Source organism: Castanea sativa, chromosome 2 (genome assembly GCF_040712315.1).
Source record: "Castanea sativa cultivar Marrone di Chiusa Pesio chromosome 2, ASM4071231v1".
Lineage (NCBI taxonomy): Eukaryota > Viridiplantae > Streptophyta > Magnoliopsida > Fagales > Fagaceae > Castanea > Castanea sativa.
Window position 1 is genome coordinate 32,243,574 of NC_134014.1, and position 26,156 is coordinate 32,269,729.

Here is a 26,156-nt window from a genome sequence, read left to right on the forward strand (position 1 = left end):
GCCACAAGTTCTGAGACCTCCATGGTGGAGACTTCGACCTTAGGGATGGGAAACGTTCTATATGGTTGCTTCAAAATGGAAGATTGTAAGATGTGAAGGGGAGAAAAAAAGAGGACGGTAGGTAGGGACAGTAAGGAGACTAGCTTCGGTGAGGGGGGATTAGGAGAAGAAGTATTATACTAGTACGGAGAGAAAATTAAAATGTAGAGATACACTCATACACCATTCTTTTATCTTGCTCCATGGTAGTTGTTATTTGATTCAACATTGTAGTTGTCTTTAGATGGTTGACATCATATTACCTTTACATAATCTAGTATTTGTAGTGATTTATTAACTTATCTGGTCTGGTTTTTTTATTTATTATTTGTTTAAAAAACACGTGAGTCACAAGTTAACATATTTTTACTCCTAAATAAAAGTTTTTTAGTTCATATCAAGTTAATTGGTCAATGTCCAATTCTATCGAGTTTAGGTTTTGGGTGAGTGTGAGTTTGTGACTATCACCGTAAAGAATTGCAAATGAGTTATTTTTCTAACCATGTTTCATTTATGCATGTACTTTTTTTGTGTTAATTTTCTTAGTCTTTTTCTCTTCTTCCTTTTGCAACATTTCTAATAAAAAGTTCCCATAAAAAAAAAAAAACATTTCTTATAAAAAGTTATTCAAAATATTTGTAAGAGAATATTAGTTAAAAAATCACACAACTTCTGGGCTGATGAGGTTTGAATTCTAGTTCTCAACCCCCACAAAAGATCTTGGAAACACTAGATTATCCCTTGATTTCACATAAATTTCATAATCTTTTTTTTTTTTTTTGGGAGAAAATTCCATAAACTCGATGTCCATAACCACTTGTTAAAAAAACATAAGGTATAAAATAGAATATACTTATGTTTTTATTTTTGTTTAAAAAAAATTATACATATGTATTTAAAGATTTCTTTTTCATCAAAAGGGAAAAAAAGAAAACAAAAGCAAACAAAGAGGCAAAATATTTTTTTTTTAAGTAAAACGACGTCGTAACATTCAACACTCCCGCCACCATCTATAACCTTAACCCCTCACATAAACCCTAGTAGGAAACAGCAAACAGAGACTAAGCATAAGCAATCTGAGAAGCAGAAAAAGGAACGTTAACCCTAACCCGAAGCATAAGCAAAAACACACCAGAGAGAGAGAGAGAGAGAGAGAGAATGAGGAAGAAAGTTGATGAGCGCATCAGAACCCTGATCGAAAATGGCGTCAAAACCCGCCATCGCTCTATCTTCGTCATCATCGGCGACAAGTCCCGCGACCAGGCACTCTCTCTCTCTCTCTCTCTCTCTATATATATATATATTGATTTTAGTATCCTTGCCTTTTAAAAGTGGAAGATTTGTTCTTAATTGAGCTTTTTGATTATTACTGTCTATGCTAATTTAATGTTTAGGTTTCTCATTTTTGTTACAATAAGCTGAAACTGTGTTCTCTCACTATTGTAAAAAAAAAAAAAATTTATTTTTGTTTTTTTAATTTTCTTTGAATTTGGTTGCTGAGAAAAATTCATGAATTTAAAGCTTGTTTTGGTTGGAAAGACTGAAAAAGTGGAAAAATCAAATAATGCGTGATTGATTGCGAATTGTATCATTGTCTTTTAAAAGTGGAAAATTTGTTCTTAATTGAGCTTTTTGATTATCATTGTTTGTGTTAATTAAATTTTTGGATTCTTTCTTTTTTTGTTATAATAAGCTTAGACTGTGTTCTCTCACTATTGTAAATAAGTAAAAAAAAATTGTTTTTTGTTTAGTCTGTCAAGTTATAATTTCTTAGTTTTCTTTGAATTTGGTTGTTGAGAAAAATTAATGAATTACGAGTTGTTGTGGTTGCAAAGACTGAAAATTTAACTCTTGAGGATAAAGTTTGGATTTGTTTCATTTTTTATTTCTTTTAAAATTGTGTCAGCGATCAAATAATGTGTGATTGATTGTGAATTGTATGTTTTGATCTCGTGCAGATTGTTAATCTCCATTACATGCTAAGCAAGGCAGTGGTTAGATCAAGACCATCTGTTTTGTGGTGCTACAAGGACAAACTTGAACTCAGCAGGTTATTTCCTTTTATTATTATTATTATTATTATTATTATTATTTTTGGGTTGGTAAAAAGAAATATTACTTAATTCTATTTGGGTTTGTGTCGATGTTTTTCTTACAAGACAGAATTCAATATGACACCTTGTATACCTCTATTCCGATACTCAATGTTGCTGCGTGATTGGATTATGTTTATAAACCACTGTCGTTAGCGTGTTGCCTGAGAGCTTGACATAAGAAGTGCACACTGAAAGTGACTTGTTTGCTACAGCTTTTTTTTTTGTTTGAAAATAAGCTCTCCCAAGCAAACAGTTACTTCTTAAAGATATGTTTGGTTGTCAAAATGGAACATTTGCTCGACCAAAATTTTAATTCCTTTCTCATGTGTCCCCTGAACATTAGTTGATCAAGTCTTAGGGGTTTAAGGAGTCCAATTTACTGATGAATCATAATTCTGTTTTATAGAAGTCCAGTCTTGTGTTTAAACTCCAAAGTAGGTCTTGCAGTTTTGTGTGCTCTATTTGGATAATTTCCTAGAGGGCCCATCATAATATTCACTGGGTTGATTCTTTAATGCAGCCACAAGAAAAAGTGTGCAAAGCAGGTTAAAAAGCCAATGCAGAGGGGGCCGCTTGATCCTGAAAAGGTGGATCCATTTTCACTTTTTGTTGAAAATGGGGGATTAACTTATTGCTTGTACAAGAATTCAGAAAGAATTCTTGGTAATACATTTGGGATGTGTAGACTTCAGTTAATTTTGCCTTCTGCCATGTAATTGAATTGTAGCTAATCCCTTTAAAAGTTAATTATTGATGCTCTCTCTCTCTCTTGGTAAAGTTTACTCTTTGCTCTGTTATCAGGATTTTGAGGCTTTGACACCAAATCTGCTTGCAAGAACAATTGAGACGGAAGAGGGTGGTGGGTTAATTGTATTGATACTTCGTTCTCTATCCTCACTAACCAATCTGTACTCCATGGTCATGGTATGAATATAGGTTCTATTTCTATAATAGCTTGTTTCTATTATCTTTTTCATTTTTCATGTCTGGGATCAGCAACTGACTCCTCTCTCCATACACACATGCTCGCACGCACATGTATGTGTTTGTGTATGTATCCTTATCTGTATGCAGTTCAAAATCTGTGCTAGTAATATATGTTGTATTTGTAAATTATGATTCTTGTGTCTTTATTTCAATCAACCTGATTGATCAGATCAGTTGCCTTATGAGTTATTGAACCCAATCTAACTAGCGGTCATTTTTGTGATCTACATGTAGCTTGGGTTGTGGGTGACAAATAATGTTAATTCTCATTTGGAAAAATTACCACAATATTACCCCTATATTGTGTCTGAATGAAATATGATAAATAACTCTTAAATTTGTAAAATGTTTTCAAATAAGCTGCAGCTTAAGGTTAAAATAATGGATCTTAATTTTTACTCTATTTGTTGATGTCATTTTTATGGTATCGAATGTTTTATTTACCAAAGCGGTAAGATTTTCCATTTGAATTAACTGATTAGGGCCACAGAATGGATGCTATAAGGGATAATTTATCCTGGTTCTATTACCATAGTGTATAGGATGAGTTATCTATTTATTTATTTATGATAAGTATAGAATGAGTTTTTTATTATTTTTATTTTCTTGGTGTTTGGTTTTGTTATCTATTTATTTTATTCTGTTGGATGATCCACTTCTGTATGTTTTAAAATTCATTAGTTTAATTTTTTTACTTGATATAATTTTGCAAATATAATTCTTGCTTATCATAGAAGTTCTTTTGGAAAGATTTGTTATATCGAAGTCTGCTTTGATTTCATTAAATAAGCTGAAAGGGTGCTACCATGTACACAAGATGTGTACAACAGATACACCAAAATTAAATGTTAAAAGTATCGATCAAGCAAAGCAGGCAAAAATAAAAAAGAAAACAACCTCGAAGCATTTATCCACTCAAACAAAGTCTTAAGGTATAAAAGTTTATGTCATGAACCAATCTTAACAAAAGCCTTGTAGTTTAATTGGTTGACACCTTCTAATGTTTCCCACAGATACATCCAGGGTTCAAATTTCCCCGCCCCCGTTATAACTATTGAATTAAAAAAAAAAAGAACCAAGTTTTTACAACCCTCAAAAGTCCAAACTTTCTTCTCTTGAGAAGAACCCCCACACAAGGCAATGAGGGATTATGCACCAATTCTCAGCATTGCAAAACCAGCTGGACTTGCTTTTCCAACTGGTTAAAAGCTCCACAACAACTTTTGGCATAACCCAAGGAACCCCAAACCATGAAAATATTATGGTGCAAAGTTTTCTAGCCACCATGCAATGGAAAAGTAGATGATCAATAGTTTCCCCATCCCTCTTACACATGCAACACCAATCTAACACAACTAATCTCCGCTTCTGGAGGCTATCTGTAGTTAGAATTTCCCCCAAATCTGACCTTTGTTGGAAGTTTATGCTTCCACAAACTTTTCCAATGAAAGGATTGATGAGATGTTGAGTGTAACATCCTATAATAGGATTTGACTTCAAAGTCATTTTGTGAAGATAGCAACCGTGATGCGTGGCATATTGTCTTACTAAATTTCATAGCTTAGTGGACATACAGGTACATCATTTAAGCTTGCTGTGGATTTTGACAACTATTTCAATAGCAGTTCCTGCTTTGGGATCTCCTCAAATTCTGGAATGATGTATTTTGCATTTACTTCTCTTTTTTTAGTTTCAGGTTAACCATGACAAGGTGTTTAGCCCAATTGGCAATGATTGTCACAGTGTTATGCATTAATTTTTATTTTATTTTATAAGTACAGTGTTATGTATTAGTGCCAATACTTATGACAACTGATTTTCATATTCCTCTGTTGTGCCTAAACTTTTACTATTAAAAAGTCACAAAACCCTTATTGATTTCAGGATGTTCACGATAGATTTCGAACTGAATCCCATTCTGAGGCTGCTGGACGCTTTAATGAGCGTTTCTTGTTATCACTTGCATCATGTAAAGCATGTGTGGTCATGGACGATGAACTGAATATTTTACCAATTTCGTCTCATATAAGGTCAATTACACCAGTTCCTGTTAAAGAGGTAACTTTTGGCACCTTCTACTTTGTCGTTTGGAGGAAAAATTGAAATTTTAATGATTTTTTCAGTTTTTGTGGCAGCATATCCAATCAAAAGTGCAAAACTTTTGTTTTATCATCCTATTCTGTGTGTGATTGACTGTGTTGTTGTTTATTCACTATATTAAAAGGGAATAACATGATAATATGCGTAATTATAGTAGTGATCCATCATAATGCACTCTGATTTCTCTGAAGCTCTTGATAACTTATTCTCTGGCTATTTATTTATTATTGAAGGACTCCGAAGGGCTTTCAGAGGCAGAAAAAGACCTGAAAAATCTCAAAGAACAACTAATTGATGATTTTCCCGTTGGTCCTTTGATAAGGAAGTGTTGTACGTTGGACCAGGTAGAGATATTTTGCTGACATGTTATGAGTTACCAATTTGGTGTCCTGTAATTAAATGATATAGGCAAATTTAAGTTGGTAAATATGTTCTCTTATGCGAATAGGGAAAAGCTGTGGTTACCTTTCTAGATGCAGTTTTGGACAAGACACTTCGTAGTACAGTTGCCTTGCTAGCTGCTCGTGGCCGTGGGAAATCTGCTGCACTTGGTTTAGCAATTGCTGGAGCTATTGCTGCAGGGTAGATGCTTGATCTATATCATTATATGTGCATTTTTTTTAATATATTATATGTATAAATATTTGTTTGTTTCTTATTAACCATTGTTAGATTCTGACGAGAAACTTTTATTGATAGGTATTCTAATATCTTTGTAACTGCACCCAGTCCTGAAAACTTGAAAACCTTGTTTGAATTTGTTTGCAAGGGTTTTGATGCTCTTGAATATAAGGTATGGGTGTTATCAATCTTTAAGATAGTAATATTATTTACTATCATTAAAATGCTTTTATGAGGCTCTTGTGGTAGATAGGTAGTTGCAGTTATACTTATGTATTTCTCTCAGGTTTTCTTTATCAAAATGATAATCCTGGAGTACTTTATTTTTGATAGGCAAGTTACACACCCAGTGGGTCTCAAACCCGTGACCTCACCCTCCACCTAGCACTTGCAAGGGGAGGAGGGGCTAGCTGAGCTAGAGCTCATTGGCATAATCCTGGAGTACTCTTTAACACATAGCTTGAATGTATTAGTTTTTCTAGTAAATTTACTGTGTCAATTCACCAATTGTGACCTTGGTCAGCTAAGATACTATATGCCAGTGTGAATCAATGTTGCATCTTCAGAAAATGAAATATAGAAAACTCTTGGACAATTGATGCATAGGCATTCCTTCATCCTAATGACATTTCCAAATTAAGGTTCAGTTCATATTTCGTTAGTTATGATTGCCTTCAGGAGTGTGTACAAAATTTAGAAGTTGAATAAAAGTTTTCTAGGTGTTTTAGTTGTAAAAATTATTTACCTTCCAAGAATATGTGGCACTTGAAGTTGATTACACTTTTGAGAGATGTTCGGTTTTGAAGTACACTTTGAGTTCCTGAAAAGATGTTATCTCATTCACTCTTCTTTTTAGAGTTCACTGTTTATATATTGAAAATGGTATACTGATCATGAGGAACAATGTAACCCCTGTTTTCAGGAACATTTAGATTTTGATGTGGTGAAAAGTAATAATCCTGAATTCAAGAAAGCAACTGTGCGGATCAATATTTACAAGCAGCACAGACAAACAATTCAGGTTAATTGACTTATATGGTTTTATTTTATTTTATTGTGTAATGTGACAATATCAGTTTTTACCTGTATGGGTATGTGAAAATGGTTTTACATAATGATGGTCATTATAATGTTATATGCAACAACTTATTCAAAAAATGTTATAGGCAACACTCGGTCAGCTGCATATGCCAATGCAATTGATCATCTTAAATAGATTGTGCTATATTTAAGTGGTAGTAGTTTCTGCCTTTTCATTTAATTTTATAATACAAGTCACAATAATCTACATGCAGAAGATGTTGGTCTCGTGCATGGGGTTTTATGAATCGTAATTCCATTCTGATGTTTATAGAGTCATTGCCTATTTGTACCATATTTTTTATTTTTGTAATTCTTTTGGCTTCTTTGTGTCCATTGTACATGAAGTATTCTTTATTTAATAAACTTATTTTTACCTTTTATATATATATATATATATATATATATATATATATAATCTACATTGAGAAGAATACACAACTACAGGTTGGCTAGTTCTCACTTAGGCTTGTCAAAAAAAGGTACTCTAGAATATGCATATTTGACTCAGTTTAAGGGATTGGTGCTGGCAGAACTTTGAAGGTTTGTGCAATGCATAACATTTGCACTTTAGAGGCATAAGCCTCATCCTGATAGGCAATATAAAATGTTCACACGTGTTTACATAGTGATGATGTGCTATTCATTAATACGAGTTTCTGTTAATATTTTCTCCACTACTTTCTTGATTGCCCTTTTTTATCTTCATCTTATAAGTGAAAATTCTTAGTATTTTTCTGGGATGGATGAATTTTGTGGGGATTATTCCCCTGGTAAATCATCTTATTATTGAAAATATAGCTGGACTGCTCAAATGCTTCCTTGTTTATGCTGAGATTACATTAAAGAGATTTGAAATGTTTTATAATAATCAATGCAAGTAAATGCTCATACATTTAGTTGTTTTTCTATCTGTCCTTGCAGTATATACAGCCACATGAGCATGAGAAGCTTTCTCAAGTTGAACTGCTAGTTATTGATGAAGCAGCAGCTATTCCATTGCCAGCTGTTAAGGCATTGCTTGGTCCTTATTTGGTCTTCCTTTCATCCACAGTAAATGGGTATAACTATCATACTCAATTATAAATTTTAAATGGAGAGCCATTGCTTTTGTAAAACAATGTTAATTTTTCCAATGATCATAACTGTCCCATGTTTCCTTTAATTTTGCTTAATGGGGGCATGCTGCTCCACTCCACAGATAGAATTAAAAAAGTGCAATTCTCCCTCCTTTTCACATAGAGAGCATGGCCCAAAACCAAGAAGCAAATCTAGTGGGGGCAGGGTGTCAAGTCTCCTTGCTATTGCTGTACTTTAGACCTTACACAAGGCCGTCAAATTTAATGTCTAATGTCCTCTGACAGTCAATATATACACTGAGTGGCACACAGTCCTTGTCCATTTGCAATGACCTTAACTGTTACTCAATTTCCCCTAGTCTATCTTAATGTAGTCTTCTAATTTATGAGGTGAAATTTAATGCAATATGAATGCTAAATTTAATGCAATAGTTTATTTTTGCTTCTGTATTTGACCTTGTAGTATGTCTGAATTGGAACGAACAGTGTGATTTCTTTTTTGCTGATGTTATCTGTTTCTATGTTCTTTGAATTGGAGAATTTGGAGGACCAGCTTCTAGCCTCTTTTGTAGGCACTTTGTTTGATTGTGCTCGAGCTTTGGGATTCACATCTAAGTGATTCCATCCCAATGTTCATAGTCTCTTTCTTCTTGTACATAATTTTTTTGATATTTGTGTTTCTTTGTAAATTTTTTGGCTACTTCATGCCTTTTTTCATGTAGTAGTATGTTTTCAATAAAATTATTCTTATAAAAAAAAATCTGTTTCTTTGTTCTTTATTCGTGCTTGATGCGCTCTCCTAATTTATGTACTGGTAATAATTTCAATTCAAGTACTGAAATACTTTCTTTTGTAATCCATTTAAGCTATGAAGGTACTGGTCGGTCTTTGTCACTTAAACTTCTGCAACAATTGGAAGAGCAAAGCAGGGAATCTGCTAAGACTGTGGAGGGCTCTCTTTCTGGTATGATTATTCTTCACTTTTCTTTCAGTTCTGTTAGTCAACAATGCATGCAAATCTCCAAGGATGCTTCTGTAGCATGGAGAGCAGTTGGTCATTAATGTTCTGAAGTTTCTAAAGACACATTTGTGTGATTTTCCAAATCATTTGTTTATTTCCCCTATATTAGTTTGTACTATTCAAACAAAAAATTAATAAATAAAAATGGGGTTTTGGGCATTAGTAAGTTCTCTTTGGATCTGTATGCCAAGAGTTCAACTTGGACTGCTCAGTTTTCAAAATCCCCTATTATTTTAATTATCAAATAATAAAAAATCATCTAGAAGGCCCAAAGATTTCTCAACATTATAGGAATGCTAAAGGGGGAGTGCACAAAGTTCTAAAATTGAGCCAATTTGCAACTCGGTATATTTGACTTGACTTACTAGAACAATGACTGAACTCATTATGTGTCTGTATGGCACACGGGTACTTTGTAGTTACTAGATTCTTTTTGAAGGAGTAATCTTAGGAAAAATATCCACATATATTGGACTTGCCCAACTTGTTTTTTGAGTTTTAAACACTACACACCTGGAAATTGTTGTTGTCTGCAATCTTTTGATGTTTGGCTTGGGGGGAGGGGGGGGGGGGTTGGGGGCACTATAATATTTTTTTATTTCCTTTTGTTTTATTGCTCTCTATTTTTTGGTGCATTGTTGCTGAGTCTCAAACAAGTTTGATTATAGGTCGCCTTTTCAAAAAGATAGAATTGAGTGAATCTATCAGATATGCTTCTGGGGACCCAATTGAATCGTGGCTTCATGCTTTACTTTGCTTGGATGTTACAAGTTCCATCCCTAATATTAGCAGGTTAGAGCATGCGTTTTAAGAGCTCTGAAGATAAAGCCTTCTCCTTTATCTTTGTATCTTTGTAAATGTTTCTTCTTTTCTGTAACTAGGATACCCCCACCCAGTGAGTGTGATCTCTACTACGTTAATCGTGATACACTTTTTTCCTATCACAAAGAGAGTGAGTTGTTTTTGCAGGTAGTTACTTATTTCATCTAGTTGAAATTTAATGTTCTAATCTCTTATCGGTACATATCTTGTATTTATATTCTTACATTGGCAGCGTATGATGGCCCTTTATGTTGCTTCTCACTACAAAAACTCTCCAAACGATTTACAATTAATGGCGGATGCTCCAGCCCACCACTTGTTTGTGTTACTTGGTATACCTGTTTTCCTGTTGACTGGTTTTATTGTATATTCGATTTGATCCGGACTTCTACTGACTCTTGGTATTTAGGTCCTGTTGATGAGACAAAGAATCAACTTCCTGATATTTTGTGCGTGATCCAGGTTTGTATTTATCATCAGTATTGGCACCCTAGAATAATCAGTCCTTCCTTTAATGCATTCCTGCTGCAATATTACTTTGGGTCATCATATACATTAGTTTTTGTGACATTTCCCACATACATTATTCCTGTAAAATTTATATGTCTGAGATTCCTGATAAGATAATTCAAACTTGTGGTTTTCCTCATTTTACCACTAAATAAATATTTTTTTCATTGCCTTAATTAGCTGAAACAAGTTAGTTCCCCTCCATTGCAGTACTCTTGTATCATGACCGTTATCACTAATTAAATTTGTTGTTCCCTGCCTTAATTTGCTAAAAAAAGCTGATTCACCTTCAATTACGGTACTCTTGTCTTGTATCATGACCAGATTCTTATATGATCAAATGCCAATTGTTTCTAGAGTTTAAGGTTATGATAATGAAGATATAAGAACTTTCTTTGGCTGATAGATCTATTAACATGCTTGTGTTTTTGGCTCTTGGTTAACATATGGGGTAAGGTTGGAGTAGTCTTCAAAAAAAATTGACGGTTTCGTGAACAGCATTGTTAAAAGTGTCTGGTACACTATTTTTTTGATAGGTAATCAGAAAGTTTTTATAAATGATAGAAAAAAAGACATACAGGAAGTTCATGATGATGAACAACAAGAAAAAAGCAAATAGGAAACTAAGCTAAGGGAGGACAAAAACTCAGAGAGAGAAGAACAATTAGTAAAGCCCCAACAACGAGACCATTCTAAAAGACTACGCTGGCATAAAAGTTTTAACTCAACCAAAGTCTTCTCTTTGTCCTCAAAGGATCGATGATTTCGTTCCAACCACACAATCAACATTAAGCACCCTGGAACCAAGTTCCATATGTCCGACTTATGCTTCCCATGCCATTGATGCCAGCAAGATATCAAACCCGCCACCGATCCTAGCATAACCCAAAGAATCCCAATGGCCTGAAACAAACAAGTCCATAGGGAATGGGTAACAGGACAATGAAGAAGAAGGTGGTTAACCGACTCCCCATCCTTGCAACACATACAACACCTATTAACCAAAGGGTGACCCTTAAGCATAAGGTTATCTAAGGTGAGGATCCGAACATGAGCAGCAGACCACAGAAAGAACGCCACGCGCTTAGGGATCTTTGGTTTCTAAACTCCCTTCTAAGGAAGCCAAGAATTCGAAGCACCCCGGATTGCGAGGTAGTAAGACCGAGTGTCAAACTTACCATCCCCTTTAAGCCGCCAGTAAAGGGTATCTCTCCTACTACCCTGTGGAATATGAGTTTGGATAAGCCAAAGAAGAGAATACGAAGCAGCCAACTCCCAATCTTTAAAAGCTCTATAAAACGTTAAATTCCACACTCTAACAGTATCCCCTTCTGGAATCCATAAAACCTCAGAGATACAGGCATCCTTGACCGCTGAACACACATAGAGCTCAGGATAGAGAACTTTTAGAGTAGCATCACCAATCCACCTGTCATGCCAAAAGCGGATACGAGTGCCTTCCCCCACTACAAAAGACTGATGCTTAGAAAAGCTCTCCCAACCTTCGTTAATGCTTCTCCAAAGGCCGCACCCATGGGACCTCTTGCAAACAATAGTCCTCCACCCCCCTTGACCCTCGCCATATTTTGAGGAGATAACACAACGCCATAGGTGGGTATCTTCATGGCCATATCTCCACAGCCACTTCCCTAATAAAGCCTGATTAAACGGCACCACCTTTCTTATCCCCAATCCACCCATCTCAACGGGTAAACACACCTTATCCCATGCCACCAAAGGATATTTGAAACCCCCCTCAGAAGACCCCCAAAGGAAATTCCTCTGAATACTTTCCAATCTAGTCGCCATTGCTTTAGGAATAGTAAAGAGAGATAGAAAATATGTCGGGAGACTTGAGAGAGTACTCTTTAGTAACATGAGCCTACCACCCTTAGATAAATAGAGACGCTTCCACCCAGAGAGCCTCTTCTCCATCTTCTCCAAAATAGGATTCCAGATCGAGGGAGACTTAAAAGAAGAACCCAATGGCATCCCCAAATATTTCATAGGCAAACTGCCACTCTACAATGAAGCACATTAGTCAAAGCATCTAGATTATTCACCTCCCCAACGGGGACAATCTCGCTTTTCCCAACATTGACCTTCAAACCCGTAAACGCCTGAAAACAAGACAACACCAACCTTATTGACAGCAGCTGCTCCCTAGAGGCCTCACAAAATAAGATGGTGTCATCCGCAAATAACAGATAGGAAATACTCACCCCAGCAGAGTTCACAGCTCCCACCTGAAATCCCTGAATAAGATTACACTCTGTCTTTTTCAAGAGTCTACTTAAAACCTCCATTATCAAAAGAAACAACAACGGGGATAGAGGATCCCCTTGTCTCAACCCACGAGAGCTTCCAAAAAAACCTTCAGGGGAACCATTTACTAGGACTGAGAAACAGACAGACGAAACGCAAGCCTTAATCCACCCCCTCCATTTAACCCCAAAACCCATCTGGCCCAACAAATAAAACAGGGCCTCCCAGCTCACATGGTCATAAGCTTTTTCAATATCCAGCTTGCAAACCATACCCGGAATTCTGCTCTTCAACCTACTATCCAAGCATTCATTTGCAATAAGCACAAAATCCAGAATCTGCCTTCCGCCAACAAACAAATTTTGAGTCTCAGATATGAGATTATCCAAAACCATCCTCATCCTATTAGCCAACACCTTGGACAGCAGCTTATAAACACTACCCACCAAACTGATGGGGCAAAAGTCTTTAATGTTAACGGCACTACACTTCTTAGGAATTAAAGTGAGGAACGAAGCATTCAAAGACCGTTCAAACGTAGAGTGGCGATGGAAATCTTCAAAAAAATCCATTACATCCCTTTCCACGACACTCCAACATTTCTGAAAAAAGGCCATGGTGAAGCCATCAGGACCAGGGGCTTTATCCCCCTCCATCTCCCTTAGTACCTGGAAGACTTCCTCCTTCGTGAACTCCTTTTCTAAGGACACCCGGTCATCCTCTTCAATATGAGCAAAATCTAACCCATCCATAGAAGGACGCCCCACCTCAGTTTCCTTATACAACTCTTGATAAAAGAGGATTATCTGAGAGCGCACATCAAGCTCATCCTCATAAAGAATACCATCCACCTCAATCCTTTTAATTTGATTAGCATTTCTATGGGAGTTTGCTAATCTATGAAAAAACCGAGTATTATTATCTCCCTCTTTCACAAATAAGGCTCGAGACTTTTGCCTCTAGGAAGTCTCCTCAAGAGAAGCCAATTGTTCTATGTCTCCTTTGAGTTGAAGGCGCCAAATCTGATCCTCATTGGAAAGACCCACTGGCTCCTCTCTCACATCTAACCCCATCAGCTCAGTCAGCTTGTTCTTCTTTCTAAAAGCCAAATCACCAAACTCCTCCCTGTTCCACTATTTTAAGTCTGCTTTCAGAGCCTTCAATTTTTGAGCCAAGATGAAACTTGGAGAGCCCTCAACACTGTAACCATTTCACCATTGCTTAACTCTATCAACAAAGCCCTCATCCACTGTGGCAGAAATTTTGGTGTTGCTAGAGACGCTATTGCAGTACCTGGGTGTGGTGGAGCTACACTTGGCGAGGGACATCTCTATGCTGCAATCTGAGGCCCAGAAGCAACTAACAAGATTTATATGTGAACATCATGGAAGGGTGTAGTCAGATATAGGACTTGAAGGAGATGATATGACTATTGGGAGTGTTTACTTGGTTATTACCCATAGAGTTTTGGGTTGACGACAAGTATCTTGATCCGATGGTAGTGAGGGAAAGATGGAGATTTCTGATTTGGATGATGAAATTTAGAAAAGGAAATTTCAGAGCTTTTCCGAATTTCACAGAGCTAGTCAATGCTATTTCTTACTTCATTTATCCAAACAATAAAATTAGCAATTGATGGATTTTAAATGGTGGTTAAATTTTCTGTGCAAATGTAAATTCTTTATCTGAACACAACATTAAGAAAGAGGTTCAACATCTAATTAAATAAAAGTTTATAATCAAAATAGTAAAACATATATTTTTAGATGAATGACAACATATTTTCAAACAAATAAACAGAGTTTTGGTTCAATAGTGTCAGCAAAAGCGAACAGCAAAATTGCAGATAACACCCAATTAGACATCACAGCAAGAATACCTCTTAACTAACAATTGTAATATGTTTATTATGAACAAAATTAAAAGAAAGCTTTTCTTAAATTTTCTTTAAAAAAGGGGGGTGGGGGAAGGGAGTGGCATATGATGTGAAAGGGGCCATAAGAAGAAAAAGAAGCAACTGAATAGGAGCACAAAAAAGTGCAATTACAAAAAAAGGGCAGAGAGAGACAGAATGTGTGAGTGTCATGGAAGAAGAACAAAGACATGCAAAAGAATTTAGAGAGGAAAGAGAATGGCATACCTGGTTCGTCTATAAAGAGTAATCTTGTGGATTGCTCTGGTCCCTTCAGCTTGTGTTTCTTCTTCTAGATGTTATCTCGTAGGTTTTGATATGTAGTCAGAGATATGTTTGTGTAGTGTAGCACAACATAAGAATAGTGCTTTGACTACAAGCAAAAAGCTTTTAAATTTACATTTTTATTCTTAATGAAAGACTTTCTAACTTTTGCTAAGTGTGAAAGGTTTTCTTATTGTTTGATGCTTAACATGGTCATTTTTCTATCATATCTACAGGTCTGTCTTGAGGGACAAATTTCTCGTAAATCTGCGATTAAAAGTCTTAGTGATGGTTATCAACCTTCTGGAGACCAAATACCATGGAAATTCTGTGAGCAATTCCAGGATACCGTTTTCCCTGGTCTATCAGGAGCTCGCATTGTACGCATTGCTACCCATCCAGGTGTCATGAGGGTAAGTCTTTTTATAAAACATGGGAAATCGTGTTGGTTCTTCCACATTCTTGTCTCGTTGTACTTTTATATCAATATATTTATTTGTGTTTATCTATTGCAGTCTGGATATGGTTCTCAAGCTGTGGAACTTTTAGCAAGGTATGTAATGTTTGAGTTCCTACCTGTGTTATTATCCTGGAAGATGTTGGAAGAGAATATGAATGATGCTCATTTACTTTACATGTATAGAATGAAGTAGGAGAAAAGTTGTTTCTGTAGTCCTTGATCATGTTCAGGATACTTTTCTATTTGTCATGATAAATGAGATGTTACGTATAATGTTTGTGGTTGGTCATTATGTAAGCTTCTCTTCCTACCATACTTCTTTTGTTGCTCCAAACCTGCAAACAAAGCTATAAGTGCCACTATGATTTAGTGTATGTGCCTTGCAAATTAAAGATCTGAGCTCGAGGATGGGTCTTGAAGTGAGGAAAATTAAATGAATTGGTACATAAGGATTTCCATATTTCTTTCAAAATCTCTTATTACTTGCTAAAATGAAAAAGGAATTTGGAACATGAGTTGTGTGTTCACTTTCATTGTTTGGAAGAGAATGATTTTAGTATATAACTCATTGCTCAACCTGGTTCATAAAAAAGGTGAGAATTCCTAATGAAGAAACACTTTCCAGGCATGATTTTTAAACTAATAGATCTGTTTACATACATGGATCTTATTATCTTTGGGAAATTCATGTTATTTTTATAATATGAGATTTCTAAAATTTTCTCTGCACTTGGAGCAAGTGAAGGTGTGTCTTAATAAGATATTTTAACTGAGTGTTTGCTTTGGAACATTTTGGGACATATTTACTCTTTTAAGACTCTTAATGAAAGGCATTTGCATTAACTTTCTGCAGGTACTTTGAAGGGCAGCTTACTCCTATTTCTGAAGTGGATGTTGAAAATGATACTGAGACTCCACATGTCAGAGTTACTGAAGCTGCAGAGAAGGTTCAATCCCATATAATTTCAAATTATCTATTTCATTTAAAAAAAATTCAAATGATGCTTAATTCAGAGTATTGTGTAAATGATTTCTATGTATGCGGTAATCATTAATGTTTCATATCGTTTTTTCTCCCATTAACTCATACTTCCTTGGTACTGAACGGTCAATTTGATTGACTTCAGAATTCTTCATCTTCGGTGGATCATTAGTTATTTGATTATTGTAGATGTTGAGTGACCAATTCATTATATGTGATCATACCAATTTGAATTCAAAAGTCCAAACTCAAGGGGTTCAATTTTCTTTCCCTTAGTTTCAAAGCAAAGTACTTTATGAGTCTCAAAGAATTTTCAACATAAGTTCAATAATTATTTGGAAGTAATAAGTATTTAAACTAGTTATTTGGAATCATATGTTTTTCAGTACATTTTGTTATTTTCTGACTTCAATATTACCGTACTTGCAGGCTTCATTGCTAGAAGAAAATTTAAAACCTAGAACTAATCTTCCCCCTTTGCTAGTTCATGTTCGTGAAAGGAAACCTGAAAAGCTACATTTCATTGGTGTATCCTTTGGGCTTACCCTGGACCTTTTCCGCTTTTGGAGGAAACATAGATTTGCTCCATTCTACATTGGCCAGACTCCAGTTAAGATAATCTATATTTTTTTTTGGAGTGTTCCTTTCTGCTTGGATTACATGAACACTGTATTCAAATATGAAGGATTTAGTGGTAATGTGAATTTATTTTTTTGATGATATAGAGTACTGTGACTGGTGAGCATACATGTATGGTTATTAAACCTTTGAACAATGATGATATCGAAGATAGTGGATCGGATAAATGGGGCTTTTTTGGTCCATTTTACCAAGGTTGGCGCTCTTTCTAAGAATCATGTACTGATGTTTATGTTTTTATTAATATGTATTCAGTTCATAGCTTGATAAATTTTTTCATCACTAGATTTCAGGCGAAGATTTACTAGATTATTGCATCTTAGTTTTCGTGAAATGGAGTATAAGCTTGCCATGAGGTTGGTATTTGCAAATTCACCCTTTTCAGATGTTTGTTCATTTTCAAATGTGCTTATGCTACTCATAATTTTTCAGCATCCTGGATCCAAAGATCAATTTCATGGAGTTGGAACCTACACTTTCCAGATCAAATGGATTTTTGAGTTCGTTTAAAGAATTGTTGTCACCACATGATATGAAGCGACTGGAAGCTTATACCAACAATCTTGCTGGATTTCATTTGGTAAGATCTCTAGACAATAGTTAGGAGCAACTATTATGCATTAAAGTTGTCCTTCTATCTTTGTTAGTGGCTTTGTCTTCCAGTAATTGTTGGCAATCCCCAGTATTGCCAATCACAAACAAATGAACAATCCCTGGGATCCAACCCAATTACAATTTTCTCTCTTCCTCAATACCATTTTCTCTTCTGTCTCCTATATATAAGAGGCTTTAAAAACACGTTGCCGCCTGAGCTTCTCTGTTCCTTCCATCTTTTTAAGCATCATTCTTCTTTTTCTATTTATTTCAAAATCACCATATTCTCTGATAGTACAAAGTTTCCTTGTTACTGATTTGAAGAATCATTCAAAGTTATCAATGCCTCACCATAGTGGCTGGTACGGCCAGAATATCTTGTACTAACCACCAATCTGGTATGCTTACCTCCTTGGATATGTATTGGTTTACATACAGGACTGTTTTGGTCTATATCGACTATTTTGACCTGTGCCAGAAATTTGGGCTGGTAAACCCAATTCAGCCCAGTACCAACCTTGCCTTCTTCCTCTTTTTATTGTACCGAATCCTTGTTTTGCTACTCTCCCCTCTTCCTCTGGGCCTCCTCTTCTTCTTCAAGTTTCTTGGTTTCTCCAGCCACCTGACAACCTACGTGACAACCTTTTTTACCTTTTGTTTTCTTTAGGTCCATGTCAGATGGTTAGCTTAGTGTAAAATTTACTTGAGTTAGGTTTTTTTAAAGTTTACTCTGGTTTCCCGTTCCACATGAATTTAACTTGGTAGAATGATTTTTGGATAAGGGTGGTAGAGAACTTGTTCAGGCTAGGGAAATGGGTTTGGATTGTTATCAGCATTTTTATAAATTCTAACTTCAAATAAATATATTTATTTGAGAATATATTTGTGTGTATATTAAGTTTATAAATATGTGTATAAATATTAAAAATAGCGGTAATCCTAAAATTGTACACTAGTACTTCATTTCCTTGATCAATCTGAAGCGACTGCTGGTTTGGTATTGACAACATTGGAATCATTACCTATCATAAAACCATCGACATGTTTTTTAATTCAATGTGTAATAATGGTTTTTCAACTTACCTATCAAAAAAAAAAAAAAATTACGGTTTTACAACTCGTTAGACCATTAAAGAAATCACTCATACAATTAAAAATTTGTTTCGGATAACTTATTTTGCTTAAAATATAAGTTGAATAGCATGTTAGTATGAGCTTATTTCCTGTGTAAAAATATAGATGTATCTAGAAAAGTGAAGTTTAAAAGAACTGTACATATTCTACTCTCTCCACTGCCCATATTACCACCTCCCAAGCCTCCAGTAGATTGGTCCTTGCTACACATTAATTATATGCTCTATTGGTTCTCTGTTTGTGGCATTAGTTTATCAAAATATCCAGTTGGTGAAGTCTGATTTGTACCATGTATATGAATGGTGGATTACTGCTTTGGCCAATTTGATAAATGAGACTTCCCTTCAGAAATTGAGACCATTGACTCATAATATTTCAAATTGTGAAAATTTTCTATGTAAACCCCTTCTACTGCCTATGTTGCTAATCAGTGTTTTATTGTACAGATTTTTGATCTTGTTCCAATTCTTGCACATCTATATTTCGAAGAGAAACTTCCAGTTACAATGTCATATGCACAGGCCTCTGTTTTGCTCTGCATTGGCTTGCAAGGCCATAGCTTTTCTTATCTTGAGGTTTGTTTCTCAACTTAGATGATGTAGTCATTTATTGAATATATGATTCTCCTAAGCATATTGTTGTGCACGAGTCTTGCCGTTCTACTATTGTCTTACCTTACACACTTGATTGGATATTCAAGAAGGAGACACTCTTCTCTAATATGTCATTTTTCGACATCTTGGTTTTTTATTTATTCTTATCAGCATCTATGGATGGAGTCATGATTGCTTAAACTCTTATTTTACAGGGACAGATGAAGCTAGAAAGAGAACAGATAATGTCACTGTTTATAAAAGTTATGAAAAAGTTCTACAAATATTTGTACGGTATTTCTTCCAAAGAGATTGAGTCAACCCTGCCTCGACTAAAAGAAGTAAGTTGAGCTACTGAGGAAGTATTCCCAAGATTCAGGACATGAAAGTGGAGTTCCTGCTTTCTCATCTAAGTCTATCTATAATTTTTTTTTTTGGTTAAAGAAAAATAGGGGTTAACTAAGCTACGCCAGCCCCTGGGTAGGGCGCTCAATCTATCTATAATTTATGTTACTAGTAAGTGTTATCTTTTAAATTCTTGTGGGTAGATGCTTCAGTAATAGGCCTAACTGGGTACCTGGATTCATGAGAATTGTCTATTTATATTTCTATAGCTATGGTCCAAGGGAATAACTTTTTAATTGTCAGTTGGTACATAAAAATTGTTGTTTTTCTTGTCTGCATCATTAACAAGGACAGATAATCGCCACATTCTCAGTCCATTTCTATATATAGTGTGTACTTCCATAGTGATATTGCAACTCCTGTTTGTTGGCATTGCTTTCAGATTGTGATGGAACCTCACAGTATCTCTGTGGACGAGGATCTCGAGAATGCAGCAAAGCAAGTTGAGGTATTTAAAATTTCTTTGTACATTGACCTTCTGTTTCCTCCTCATCATCTCTCTCCTCTCTTTCTACCCCTCATTTCTGAAAGAGCTGAAACTTACTTGGTCCATTAATAGGATGAGATGAAATCCAAGATGGAGGGTTCATTGAATCCTGAGTTACTGCAACAGTATGCCATTGTGGACAGAGATGCTGATTTTGAGAATGCTTTGCAAAATGGAGGTAAAGTACCGTCGGGTGGTCTTGTTAGTGTGAAATCCGGTAGAAATAAAATTGAGAAGCATGGAAATCACAAAGAAAGTCATAAGAGTGGGAAAAAGAGAAGTAAAGATGATCATGGTTCCAAATCAAACAAAAAGAAGAAATCATAATTATATTGACTCGAGAAATATCAAGATGAAAGCAGATTGTCATGGACTGCCTATGGAGGCAGCTGTAGAGGGACCCCTTTTTAACTCACAATCATGAACAATTAAATCATTGCTGTACTTACCTCTTCAAGTGTAGTAGTATGTTAGCAATTTAGTAAATGGTCATGCTCAACTTTGACATAGGAGCAAAGTCTTAGGCCCACAAACTGTAATCTGTTTCATTTTACTTGAAAAATTTTGACATTGTAATTTACATTATTTTGTAATAATTATTTTTTAAGTTTTGCCGATGTTAGTTCTTTCATGATTAATTAGTTTCAATGAGACTGGTTAGCTTAACTAGCAGAAATTTTTTTTTTGCTATGAACTGTTCATATCAATATTATCATATATTATATATGAAAGCAGAAACATTTTCCTGCAATTAAGACTGCTGCCATGTAGGAAAAAATCCCACTTAAATATCTGTCACATTGACAGTAAAAAAGATGCAAAAGCTGATCATTATACCGTTTGACTACTCTTAAAAAGCGAGAAAGGAATTACAGTTTCACTAAAACACTGCATCAGTTCAGTATCCTTTAATCTATAAAATGTTCAAAAATAATTTGCAAACCCATACCTAGACAATCCGGAGAAGGCGCAGAGTAGAGAGAGCAAAAATCTGAGAAATCTGTCTGCCAATTGCGTCAGAATGTAAGACAATCCAGGCTTCTAAAGAGCTACAGAGATAGAGAGACAAAGTTCCTAAGCGGCCGAAAGAGAAATATCTAAGCCTGCCATCACCGTCAATTTTTTCTGCCATCGTCCATTCACTCGACAGGATGCAATCCACCGGAACCATAGGCAGATACAGTCTGTAAGCACACATAGAACCGTAGGCACACAATCAAGTATCATCAACACCGTGATTGACCTTAGATTTGGTAAAGTTTTTTTTTATTCTCTCTCTTAGATTTAGGTATAAAATATGACTTAATTTTGGGTATTTTGGTTGGATTGGTTTATACTAAGGTATTCAGATTTTCAGTTTTGTTTTGATTTTTTTGCCAACAAGCCCTTTTCAATTATATTTTCTTTTGTTATTTCACATTATAGATTGCAGAAATTACAACAACAAAAGAAAATAGTTTTGGTTTTTCACCGTAAAGAAACGGAGTTTAAACATTTATATATGTAACTAATCTTGAAGGTATTTTTGGGATCCTATTAGAATAGGATTGAACGTTTTGCTGCTATATATTTTTTGTTTCCAATTTTGTTTTAGGTTATTTTTTCTGTTATGGTTTGTGGAGATTTAGTTTTGATATTCTATTTTGTTATTGATATATTTATGTATAGAGGATTTCCTCTTTGCAGTGATGGAAGAATGAATGGGCCATTTTGGGGAGGGTTGATACCGTAGATGTGGGTGAGGTTGTTTGGGTTTATTTATCCATTCTTTTATATGGATACAAAATTTTCTTATTTGTGCTTGCTTGGTATTTAATTGCTTAGTTACATTATTTAAAAAATTTCTTTTACATGATTATTGATGTAACTAATCTCCAATATGGAAATATTAAAAATTTTAATATTGATTTATTATAATCATTAATAATGGCATGCATGGGAAATATTGGTAGTTGTTTCACAAATTAGTTGAACTAGCCTCGAATCAGTGCGTTGCGCGTGATAATTATTTTTATGGTAGTTTTATTATTATTATTTTTTTAACAATTTAAACTAATGTAATAAAGAGTAACATATTTTGTAATCATATTTTTATTTATTATAGGAATACTCATAAATGTAATATAGAAACAATCATAAATTATAAATATAAATTTTGTCGTGCCAAAATGAAAACAATACAATTTTCTCAAAAATTCAAAAGGCAAGTTAACAAAAATATTCATTTTTTAATAAAAGTTATTTACAACATTTTGTGAATCATTAAAAAGAACATAAAATTTGAAAATTATTCTTTTTAGTTTTTAATAAAATTTTTCAAACCTTATTTTTTTTGCCTACAATCCAAAATACCAAAAAACGTAACTAAAAAATTAATAAAACTTAAAAATGATTAATTGGACCAATTTGGAAAACAATTTGCTGTTGATAATCTATTAAAGTTATTTTCTTTGCAGAAATTGTAATTTCGTCCACCCAAAACATATTATTAGATAAACAATTATTAGCAAAATCGAAGAATTAAAATTTCTATATATGCATTGTTATAAAATAATAATAATAATAATAATAATTAAAATAAAATTGCAAAAGCTAAAATTTGTCACCTATCCGATTATTTTTGTTTGATTACCTTTTGCTTTTCTCTAAATATATGGCATCATAGAGTACTTCCAATACAACTATTAAGAGTACTTTGTCCACCACAAAGGATTAAAAAATATACAAAAATTAGTAAATTCTCATAGTTTAACATCTAAATTGAGCACTATAAAAAATCATGCTATGTAATAGAATAAATACCAAATTACAATAAATACCAAATTATCCAAATCATGTTATGTAATAGAATAATATTATATTTTTATATGCTATATTTAATTCTTTATAATCTATATATATATCTAATCTAATACTATATATAAAAGCAGATGTCTTTTCCTGTAATTAAGGAGGTGCTGCCATGTAGGAAAAAATGCCTATCCAAAAATCTGTCACATTCACAATTAACAAGCGATAAGTTATATTGTTTCACAATCTTAACACCATTTGATAGTTTGTCAGTATATATATATATATATATATATATAAATAACCAGTTAAAATACAATTAGGCTTGTGATACAGAGATAGAGAAGGAAAAAAAAAGGCTTGCGATACGGAGATGAGAAGGAGATAGAGTTCGTACAGTTAGCTATCACCATCATTTTCCCACCACCGTCTGTGCCCTTGCCAATCTTAGACCACCAGAACCGGCACCGGTAACCTAAAGGTGCGCGTAGGATTTGAGATACAGACATAGAGAGAACTACCGCTAGTAAGGTCTTTTTTTTTTTGAAGAATGAGCATATCAATAGTTGGGACTTTGGAGAGAGAGAGAGAACTCTGGGATTTCAAATTTGGGGGTTTAGGAGAAAGAATGAGAGAGCCGTTGGGATGTGTGATGCGATTTATATACAAAATTATGTAATATATTTTAAAAAACTGCCACGCCCCAAAAAGTTGATTTTTTTTTTTTGTTGAGATAAAGATAGAACTTTTATTTATACTAGTCGTATACTCGTGCGTTGCATGTGATAATTTTTTTTAGGATGGTCTCATTAAATATTTTATTAATACTATAATTTTAGTTATTTACTATTGATTTTTCATTAGTTTTTAAGTTAACAAATACCTTAAATATACCTTTTTTTACCTTTACACACACACACACACACACACACACACACACACACACACACACATAGTGAATCTTTACACATACCTTTAAGAAAACTCTATATATTCCACTTTTTTGGATGCGATAAACTACTACTCCATAATGATAGTGGTTAATTAATTATATATATATTTTTTAGTGATCTCATTTGTAACGCTTATTATTATTATCATATATTTATTAATTGATAATTTGCATAACAAAGACAATAAATGAAAGGTAGCATTGTTCATTAGATTTTCGAAAGTAATGGTGTTTGAAAATTATATATATATATATATATATATATATATATATATATATTATAAATAAGGTTAAATGAAATGTCAAAAAATGGATTTTTAAATTTTCTAACTTTATTTCTTATGTAATTTATACTATTATCAGAGAACATCTCTTTTTTTAGTTATGATTAATATGGTTTCCATAGTTAGAGTTTGATTAGTTTTAAATTTAAATTTAGTACTATGATTGTATTTAATTGTTGATTGTTGATTTAATTGTTTAAGTGAATTTAACAGTTTATGTTACTACACTATAAAGTTTTTAATGTTCTCCATAAGGTAATCTCTATTTTATTTTTTACTTCTCCTTACAACCTCTTTGTTTTCCAATCAACGATTACTAATTGACGTTTGTTTTTTTTTTTCTTTATCTACTCTTTATTACTTTGTATTGGTTTTTTTCTATACCATCTCTCTCTCTCTCTCTCTCTCTCTCTCTCTCTCTCTCTCTCTCTCTCTCTCCATTGGCAACCTATCGTTTTCCAAAATTTGATGATGATTCTATGACATTAAATATGCATTATTAGTTTTTATTTTATTTTAAATTTAGTGTTTCTAACTTGATTTGTTTTGTATTTTATTCTTCCTTTAATGCATTGGGTGTGAGAATGAGTGTTTCCCTAGCATTACTCTACTTAATGTGGACAATTTTATTTATTTAATTTAGGCAAAATATTATATTTTAAAATTTTTAAAATAAAAAATGAGTGGAAATATAAATAATATAATGATATATATGGGGGACGTGGCTGAATTTAAATGTTAAATAAAGCGATATGAGAAAAAAATAAAAATAAAATACATTGATGATGCAAAGAAGATCAGTAGGCTGGATGATTCGGACTTGAAAGGACCACTTGCTCTCTCTGCGGCCTGAAGAAAAAAGAAAAGCCAATCAAAGGTGACCAGGGGTGCCGGCCAAAAACCCTCCGATGGCAAAGTTAGTTTTTCTCTCTGTATTTTTGGAGTTCCAACTTTTTTGGAGTAAAATTCACATACTTTTGCCTTGTCTGAATCAGTCTTTATATAGTGCCTTCATAGACGGTTATCGAAATTGGAACCTCCCCTGGATTCAAGGAGGCTTAAAGGTAACTGCCATAACCGTTTAGGAGTTACACTTCTATTTCACAACGAATACATGACAGTTATGCGTGGGATAAGGGATTGTCACATTATATTTGGAGATTCTCCTAAGTATGATACCCTCGTCCTGGAATTCCTTCGTCGAGTGTGCCTGTTAATTCCAAGTGTAGCATCCTCGTCCACGAATCTTTATGTGGACGAGTCCTCTCGGGGCAGGCTGTGCGCATCCCATGGACGAGGGATGTAGCTTCGCTATCACCCTCAGGACGGCCTTGTCCGTTACCCTCCTGGATAACTCCTGGACAGCTGCCGAGGTGATGACCGTCCAGGGACGATCTGAGCGTTTTCATCCCACATCATACATAACAATAAACACTAACTTATCCAAATAATTCTATGTAATATAATATTAGTACATTCTTATATATTATTTTTAATTATTTATAATGCAATATGATAATATTTAACAATCAAAGTCATAAAAAAATAAAAAAAATAAAAAAAAACTTTAAACACAAAACTATATCCCATCAACCAAAATAGAGTTTTAAAGAATACAAAACTTTATCAAGCTAAAATAAATATGCAAGAAAATAAATATAAAAATAAGAATCCACCAAAAAATTGAGGGAGAAAGAGTGGGAAATAACCACTTTTTTGTAAGAGAAAATATGTAAAAAATGGAAAAGTGAATGACAAATTTATACTAAGAGGATAATAATAAAAAGAAACAAAATAAAAGAAGATAAAAGGAAAGAAGAAGAGTGATATCAAGGTAGAATATTTGGAGAGATGAAAAGGTAAAGAGAAGGAGAAAGGTTGGAGAAAGTGTAAATGTTAAAAAAATGAGTACAATTTGATGAGCACAATTTTCTTTTATGTGAATTTAAGCAAAATATGACATTTTTTATTTTTTAAAACAAAAAGAGAGAGAGAGAAAATATAAATAATTTATTGTTAAGGAGGATGAGGTTGAATTTC

The 26,156-nt window shown here is 34.1% G+C and overlaps 1 protein-coding gene across 1 annotated transcript; it reads left to right on the top strand.

Moving 5' to 3' along the window:
* The first annotated feature begins 1,071 nt into the window (after positions 1-1,071).
* Positions 1,072-20,707, top strand: LOC142625953 (RNA cytidine acetyltransferase 1). Its single transcript, XM_075799715.1, has 26 exons — positions 1,072-1,302; positions 1,998-2,089; positions 2,656-2,823; positions 2,933-3,059; positions 5,007-5,180; positions 5,456-5,566; positions 5,671-5,804; positions 5,922-6,015; positions 6,766-6,864; positions 7,848-7,984; positions 8,869-8,966; positions 9,692-9,815; positions 9,905-9,992; positions 10,078-10,177; positions 10,255-10,307; positions 15,033-15,209; positions 15,312-15,349; positions 16,110-16,203; positions 16,668-16,847; positions 16,964-17,072; positions 17,164-17,233; positions 17,310-17,457; positions 19,052-19,180; positions 19,414-19,539; positions 19,986-20,051; positions 20,163-20,707. The coding sequence occupies exons 1-26, from the start codon at positions 1,198-1,200 to the stop codon at positions 20,415-20,417; spliced, it is 3,096 nt and encodes a 1,031-aa protein (XP_075655830.1). The 5' UTR covers positions 1,072-1,197; the 3' UTR covers positions 20,418-20,707.
* The last annotated feature ends 5,449 nt before the right edge of the window (positions 20,708-26,156 follow it).